We start from the raw sequence: 8,095 nt of genomic DNA on the forward strand, positions 1-8,095 counted from the left end.
ATCACTTTCACAGACTTTTTCATTAACTGTTCCCTCCTGGTGGAATGACCTGCCCAAATCAATCCGAGCAGCTGAGTCCTTACCCATCTTCAAGAAACGACTAAAAACACATCTGTTACCACCTTTATTTGACCCTTTAACTCTAACACTTTCTATTCTATTATAATTCTACTTTATATATATTTATCTTTTTTTGTTTAGTTTTTTATAAAAAAAAAAAAACAAACAAAAAAAACACTAGCTTTCTATTTTTCTATTCTATCTTTGTTTGTTGATTTTCTGGATTTTTTTTCTCATTTTGTCTCTCATAGTTGAGGTATACCTATGATGAAAATTACAGGCCTCTCTCATCTTTTTAAGTGGGAGAACTTGCACAATTGGTGGCTGACTAAATACTTTTTTGCCCCACTGTATATATATATATACACCTTGCTATGTGTACTGCGTTAGGCTAACCGAGACTTGTCATTTGCACTTATATATTGTTGCTCTTTTATTAGTTTTGACTGCTTTTATTGTCCTCATTTGTAAGTCGCTTTGGATAAAAGCGTCTGCTAAATGTAAATGTAAATGTAGGCAGGCCTTCAAGTTGCTTTCACACCTCTAACGCCCAAACGTTCAAGACATGTTGATCTTTGCTTTTCCTCTGTACACAGGGTGAGAACATATGAATGAGATAATTTCATGTATAAGAACTTTTATAGAAACTGAATATTGACTGAATCGATAAGTAGACATTTTTGATGTGGATGTGGTTACTATGGTGTTCTGAATGGTTGGCATCTCTAAAGGTATTCTGCGTGGGATGGTAGGTGGTTGTTTATTGGCTTGGAAAAATAATAGCAACAAACCACATGATTTGTCATTAATGTCTGTTGTGGTGTAGGATCAGTTACATACCAAAGTGTAGTTAGAGTTACACCAAAAACAAAATCATACCGCCATATCTGTTGTGAAAAGCAATGCATTCTGCCTTACTGCTTGACTGTTGTCTAATATCTGCTGTACATTATTTTCAAGGCTGTTACATGGGTCATAAAACTCTTAAACACATTTCTTGAAATGTTAACAGATATGTACAGGACAGGTTAAACACTGTAAAAAATGTTATATGCTACTCAAAATATGGTAACAATATTACATGTAATATTTATGAGTAGATTTTAAGGCTTGATTCAGGAATCTACCTGAATAAATCATGTAAAATCTCCAAAATTATTTATGATTTTAATGATTTTAATATTATTAGTGAAATGTGCTCATTTATTTTAAGTTGATTCTCAAAAGTTTGTGTTCTTGAGTAAGGCCTGTTTGTATTTGAATTACAGTGGTTACAGTGAGACAGCTCAAGTAGGAGAAAACTGGTAACTGTACTGGCATTAGCAAAGCTACTGCTCATTGAACAAAGCATCTTTCCTTATAGTGTTAGTACATGCAGTTATCCATATCCTAACCATAAGCTCTGCTCTTCCACGCAATGGTAATGACAGAAACTTCAACATAACAAAAACTCTTTCAAATGTCAAACATAACTGAACATTAAACATTAACAGATGTTTCCCTTTACTCATAAACACATAAAATAACACTTCATTTCAATATTTACTCTCCATATCCAGCCATATGCAAAGCATGGTGGGAACTAACAATCAAAAATCTAAATCTAAAATCTAAATTGTACTTAAAAAAAAAAAAGGTATTTATTCCTTAATTTTATCAGCTTAATCAGTTCCTCAATGCAAGCCTCAAAACGGCTTAAGTGAGGAAAACATATCTCTTGGTTTTATTAGTGAAATGTTGACACGGCACTGAACAACAATTTCTTTAATAAAATATACACACTATGTTTAATTATCACCTTAGTTTTTTTTAAATGAAAATTAAAAGACCCATGATTATTTTTTACAGTGCCGTATTGAGAACAATGATAACATTAATTGTTAATTAAAGGGAAAGTGTTTTTTAAAAAAAAAATATATATTTGTTCAACCAGTTTCACTGAGGTGTTTAAAGGAAATTAATTTTTTTATTATCTCTTAAAGGGATAGTTCACCCAAAAATGAAAATTCTGTCATTATTTACTCACCTTCATGCCGTTTTAAACCTGGATGACTTTATCTCAAAATATCTTCTTTTAAGTGCCAAATACATATAAAGACATAAGGGTGAGTAAATGATGACAGACGTTGCATTTTTGGATGAACTATCCCACAGAAACTAACCCACGGAATATAATAGCACTTTTGTTTGGGGACAAAATGAACCCAAAAAATGAAAATTTGCTGAAAATGTACTAGCATTGCATCACTTGCTTACCAGTGGATTCTCAGCAGTGAATGGGTGCCGTCAGAATGAGAGTCCAAACAGCTGATAGAAACATCACAATAATACACTAATAATCCACATGACTCGCGTCTATCAATTAATGTCTTGTGAAACAAAAATCTGTGCGTTTGTAATTGACAAATCCATCATTAAGGCATTTTAAGTTTAAGTGGTCACTTCTGGCCAAAAACAAGTCCATAATCCATAATAACGCTTCCTCCAGCGAAAAAGTTCACCAACATCGTTTAGAACAGTTTGGCATGTAAACAGTGCTTGATCTGTGCATATTTCTCTCCTAATTCAGACAGGACAATTTTATTAATGGAGAAAGAAATATTATGGATATAGGACTCATATTTTAGCCGGTAACAACAATTTGAAGTTAAAAACGTCCTGATGGATTTCTTACAAACACACAGCTTTTCGCTTTGGAGTCATGTGGATTACTTGTGGATTATTGTGTTTTTATCAGCTGTTTGGACTCTCATTCTGACGGCACCCATTCACTGCAGAGGTTCCACTGGTGAGCTAAATGTAGTGATGTAAAAGAGATGTAATGCTAAATTGCTCCAAATCTGTTCTGATGAAGAAACAAACTCATCTACATCTTGGATGACCTGAGTACATTTTGAGCACATTTTCATTTCTGGATGAAATATTCCTTTAAAGAATCGTGCTATTACTTTCTGTGGGTAAATACAAGGCACACAATTCATAAAATATAAATGCTAAATTTCTGATGATTATCAGAATTTGTTACATCAAACACAAAGATTTGAGTCTGTAGCAAAGTCATTTGGTGAAAGTCAAGTAGAAGTTCAGTTTACATGACGTGTTTATATCTTGACTAATGTTTAGCAACTCTAATAATACTACTTTGCACATAGATTATTTTTTATCATAATGCATTGTCTTTGTTGGTTCTCTATTGCAGACTGCCCCATTTTGTTCAGTCCTGTTGATGTGGTGGTTGAATATGGAGATTCATTTTCAGTGAACTGCTCCTCCACCGACAAAACACACCAGTTCGGCTTGAAATGGGAGGGATATGACACAATGGAGAACACTGAAGAGATCTTCAGAAGTGTGGATGTGACGGACTGGGAGATGAAGCTAACTTGTTACATGTACTCTAATGAAACACAGTGTTCACAGGATCTTCCCGTTACTATTTACAGTGAGTTGTCTCTCCCCCCCCCCCACAAAAAACAAATTATTTTCTGTAATTCACTTTTAACTGCAAATATTGATATCTCTGAAATCTATTTACAGAGACTCCAGACAGTGTGTCCATCAGCATTGTGGATCACAGCGGACCAATGATAGAGGGAAAGCGGTATGAGCTCCAGTGTGATGTTCACGATGTGGCTCCAGTTCAGGATCTCACTGTCAAATGGTACAAAGGACAGACTCTGCTGAATCAAACCACCTTCACTGACGCTAGCAAGACTCCAGTGAATGAAACCACCACACTCCTGATCCGTCCAGACAGAGCTGATGATGGAGCTCAATACAGGTGTGAAGCAGTGCTGGAACTGGGAGCAGAAGGACCTCAATATCCTATAGAATCTTTAGAAACTCTTAGTGCTGAAGTACACTGTAAGTTTATTATTTCCATGATTGCCATTTAATTAAATGTATATTTTCTAAAGGGCCTTAGTGTGAAGGAACGGTCATATTTCATCACATACAGAGATTTGCATATTAACAGATAATTTTGATCAAATATTACATATTATGAATTGCATTACCATAGATAAAAAGGTTTCAGTTGTACAGTATTTTTCTGATCTGTTAATAACAGCTGCTCATCGTGGTGCTGTTGTGCTATTAAATGTCTCTCTGTCCTCCTCAGATAAACCAAAACACTTCAATTCAATAGAGACCATCATTAAAAACGACGAGGTCACACTAAACTGTACAGTGAAGGCAAACCCGGCTCCTACGTACACATGGCACTCAGAGCATCTGAAAGAGGAGATCAGCTCCTCAGTGCTCCAGTCCTCCACAGTCCTCCTCAGTCCAGGAAACTACACGTGCACCACCACAAACTCTCTGGGAAGTGACAGCAAAGTGTTCATCATCAAATCTACAGGTCAGTTTGGAATAAACACATCTACCTCTTTGTCCTCAGGCAGTGTTAAGTTACAGTTTCTAATTTTTACATTCTTACTGTTTAAAAGAGTGCTGCAGTGATAACATATTTTTGTAGAGATAGACAGACAGATAGATAGATAGAAACCCGGCTCCTACGTACACATGGCACTCAGAGCATCTGAAAGAGGAGATCAGCTCCTCAGTGCTCCAGTCCTCCACAGTCCTCCTCAGTCCAGGAAACTACACGTGCACCACCACAAACTCTCTGGGAAGTGACAGCAAAGTGTTCATCATCAAATCTACAGGTCAGTTTGGAATAAACACATCTACCTCTTTGTCCTCAGGCAGTGTTAAGTTACAGTTTCAAATTTTTACATTCTTACTGTTTAAAAGAGTGCTGCAGTGATAACATATTTTTGTAGAGATAGACAGACAGACAGATAGATAGACACAGTCCTCCTCAGTCCAGGAAACTACACGTGCACCACCACAAACTCTCTGGGAAGTGACAGCAAAGTGTTCATCATCAAATCTACAGGTCAGTTTGGAATAAACACATCTACCTCTTTGTCCTCAGGCAGTGTTAAGTTACAGTTTCTAATTTTTACATTCTTACTGTTTAAAAGAGTGCTGCAGTGATAACATATTTTTGTAGATAGAGATAGACAGACAGACAGATAGATAGATAGATAGATAGATAGATAGATAGATAGATAGATAGATAGATAGATAGATAGATAGATAGATAGATAGATAGATAGATAGATAGATAGACAGCCAGCCAAAATGTATTTATTTTATATAGTAATAAATGGTGCATAATTTAGAGGTGAATATTGTCTAGTACCATGAAATCCCATCAAACTGCAAAATATTAAACAACAAATATCATGAAACAAAATACAGTACATTCATTTAATAAAAATATATGTTGCGCTTATTGTCTTCTGTCTATTTTGACCGCCGATGATCACAAGTGTGACCCCTAAGAGAGGAAATACCACATGGTTAAAAAACGTGTTTTGAGTTTTTTCCACTGCCCTGAGTCTCATGGTTTTAAACTGAAAAGCATGTTCTGTGTGAAAAGTCACTAAGGCATCTCTCATTTTATTGCTCACACTTGTGAAAAGCATTTATGCTTTATTTATGCTTTACATTGCCAAATATTTGAAGGACTGTTGCACAGTACTGTATAGATAGATAAATGCCCAAACTGATTTGTAAATAATGCTGTTATTCTGTGATGAAGCTTCATTGGTTTTCAATCACATGCTGTTCTGTAGAGAGTCAATGTCCTATTCAACTCATCCCACGGAGAGCTGTTGTGAGGTACGGTGACGATGTTTCAGCTGACTGCAAAACTTCAGTCCCACATAAAGGGATGGGATGGGAAGCCAGTGAGGGAGCCGTGCCCATGACCAGAGACAGTCTGATCACATGGAGAGTGTCAAATCTGATAGAATGGGACATACAGCCATTCTGCTTCATAAACCATGAGGAACAGTGTCAAGTAGAGCTCCCAGTCACTATTTACAGTCAGTTTCCCTGTTACTTATATTTTTGTCTTTTCATTCTCAGAAATATCTAATAAATGTACATTCATCACTGCAGATTTCAGAGTTTGTAAATCTTCCTCCACAGAGACTCCAGACAGTGTGTCCATCAGCATTGTAGATCACAGCGGACCAATGATAGAGGGAAAGCAGTATGAGCTCCAGTGTGATGTTCACGATGTGGCTCCAGTTCAGGATCTCACTGTCAAATGGTACAAAGGACAGACTCTGCTGAATCAAACCACCTTCACTGACGCTAGCAAGACTCCAGTGAATGAAACCACCAGACTCCTGATCCGTCCAGACAGAGCTGATGATGGAGCTCAATACAGGTGTGAAGCAGTGCTGGAACTGGGAGCAGAAGGACCTCAACCTCCTCCAAAAGAAACATCAGACCCTCTCAATATCACTGTATATTGTTAGTGAACAAAATATTGTTTTATGTCTCCACATATGTAAAGAAGCAAGAACTTCTCCCAAAATACAAACAAATAAATATGTTCTTCCTATCGTTCTATGTTCTTCTTTTCCAGATGCTTCAAAAATTACATTTTGTAACAGCTGGTCACCATTGACGGGGACCTCACTGGATTCACATCCTTTAAATTTATATTCTGTGGTGGGTAACCCTCGTCCAGACATCTCCTGGAGACACAAAGCATCATCAGTCAATTCCTCTATGCCTCTTACCAAATTTGATTCTGGCCAATATGAAATCATTGCCAGTAATGACCATGGTGATTTCAATTGTTCCATAAACATCACAGTAGAGTGTAAGTGTGAGAGTTCTTCAGGACATTAAAACCTGACGTTTTATCTCTGATTGTGTCTTTAAGTTGATTGTTATCTCCCCAAAATAGATCCTCCAGAACTGAACTGCAGCGAGAGCTACGAAGTAAAAGAAAAAACATTCTTCAAATTTCCTTGCATAGCCGATGGATTACCAAAGCCTAAATTCTCCTTCTACAAAAATGGAAAAATTATCCAGCGTGACTTTTATCCCAATTGGACTGATAGTGGCCGGTATCAATTAATCGCACATAACCAACACGGAACAATTAATTCTACATTCACCATCAACATCCTACGTAAGAGAAAAATGGTCTTCAATGTATATTTCTTTAACAACCGTAGCCAGTGAATTAACAAAGACAACTTTCTACTTTCAACACAGATGCCCCAGTGTTTTATGTCAGCCAACAGAATTTTGTCGTGGGAGAAGACAGCAACATAACGCTAGAGTGCACCTCGACTGGTAACCCAGAACCTGAGATGTGGTGGAGTTTAAAAAATAAGAACATCTCCACTGGGAGGCGCCACATAACCTTAAACATCGAGAGAGCCACGTCTTCCAATGCTGGAGTTTATACATGCAGTGCCACGAATACATTTGGACGCAAAGACAAAAGCTTCGTAGTGGAGATAAGAGGTTTGGGCTGTGGCTGTGAAAATAATATGATATTCCCCATAAGATATTAAATGATAGTTCTTTTAATTGCGTGATATATTACTGACATTTAACCACAAAATGAATGTTTAATACTAGAGTTTAAAATCAGTTCTTCATTAACTGAACATACTTCTTTTTTTTGCTTTCTTTTTTAGATGACTCTCGCAACTACTTTCCTATTGTTGCTCTGGTATTGGGACTGCTTGTTTTAATCCTCCTTATAGTGATCTCATTGTGGGTGAGGAAAAATACAACAGGACTTTATGAAGTAGGTACAGTCAGTGGAGCAGTATGAACTGTTAAGCAATGGGGGCCCTAAGCAGGGGCGGATTTAGTGATTTGGGGGCCCCAGGCAAAATAAAACGAGCAATGTCACGGAATTCGTAAAATATTGAAAGAATAAATCAAATGCAATTCAGTACACTTCAATCAAACCGCGATGTGGACTAGTGTATGTGAATATTAAATGGCAAAAATATTATTTAACTACTACAGACAAACTAGCGCCGTTCATTCCGTCACATTCCGCGTTACACAGTACATTCCGTTTTTATGAATAGGTTCAGTCATCATTTTCTACATCGCCCTACTTTTGCTAAGAAGCACGTTCAACGCGGACGCAATTAAACAAACCCTTTAATTTTTGTACATTCAAAATGCTACACGACAG

At 36.9% G+C, this 8,095-nt stretch overlaps 1 protein-coding gene across 2 annotated transcripts in view; it reads left to right on the forward strand.

Annotated features, from left to right (window-relative positions):
- LOC107596809 (hemicentin-1-like) overlaps nucleotides 1-7,739 on the forward strand; it is a 10,182-nt gene extending 2,443 nt beyond the window's left edge. The window contains exons 2-12 of one of the 2 annotated variants that reach the window (XM_016287638.1): nucleotides 1,021-1,023; nucleotides 3,260-3,502; nucleotides 3,598-3,924; nucleotides 4,181-4,351; nucleotides 4,892-4,960; nucleotides 5,706-5,957; nucleotides 6,064-6,393; nucleotides 6,509-6,748; nucleotides 6,836-7,063; nucleotides 7,150-7,404; nucleotides 7,581-7,739. In XM_016287638.1, the coding sequence (XP_016143124.1) occupies nucleotides 1,021-1,023; nucleotides 3,260-3,502; nucleotides 3,598-3,924; nucleotides 4,181-4,351; nucleotides 4,892-4,960; nucleotides 5,706-5,957; nucleotides 6,064-6,393; nucleotides 6,509-6,748; nucleotides 6,836-7,063; nucleotides 7,150-7,404; nucleotides 7,581-7,720 (2,258 nt within the window). In that variant the 3' untranslated portion in view covers nucleotides 7,721-7,739. The remainder of the gene's footprint in view (nucleotides 1-1,020; nucleotides 1,024-3,259; nucleotides 3,503-3,597; nucleotides 3,925-4,180; nucleotides 4,352-4,891; nucleotides 4,961-5,705; nucleotides 5,958-6,063; nucleotides 6,394-6,508; nucleotides 6,749-6,835; nucleotides 7,064-7,149; nucleotides 7,405-7,580) is intronic. The other variant, XM_016287639.1, reaches the window with a different exon arrangement.
- The last annotated feature ends 356 nt before the right edge of the window (nucleotides 7,740-8,095 follow it).

The sequence above is a fragment of the Sinocyclocheilus grahami genome, unplaced genomic scaffold (genome assembly GCF_001515645.1).
Source record: "Sinocyclocheilus grahami isolate Dianchi unplaced genomic scaffold, SAMN03320097.WGS_v1.1 scaffold223.1, whole genome shotgun sequence".
Classification (NCBI taxonomy): Eukaryota; Metazoa; Chordata; class Actinopteri; order Cypriniformes; family Cyprinidae; genus Sinocyclocheilus; species Sinocyclocheilus grahami.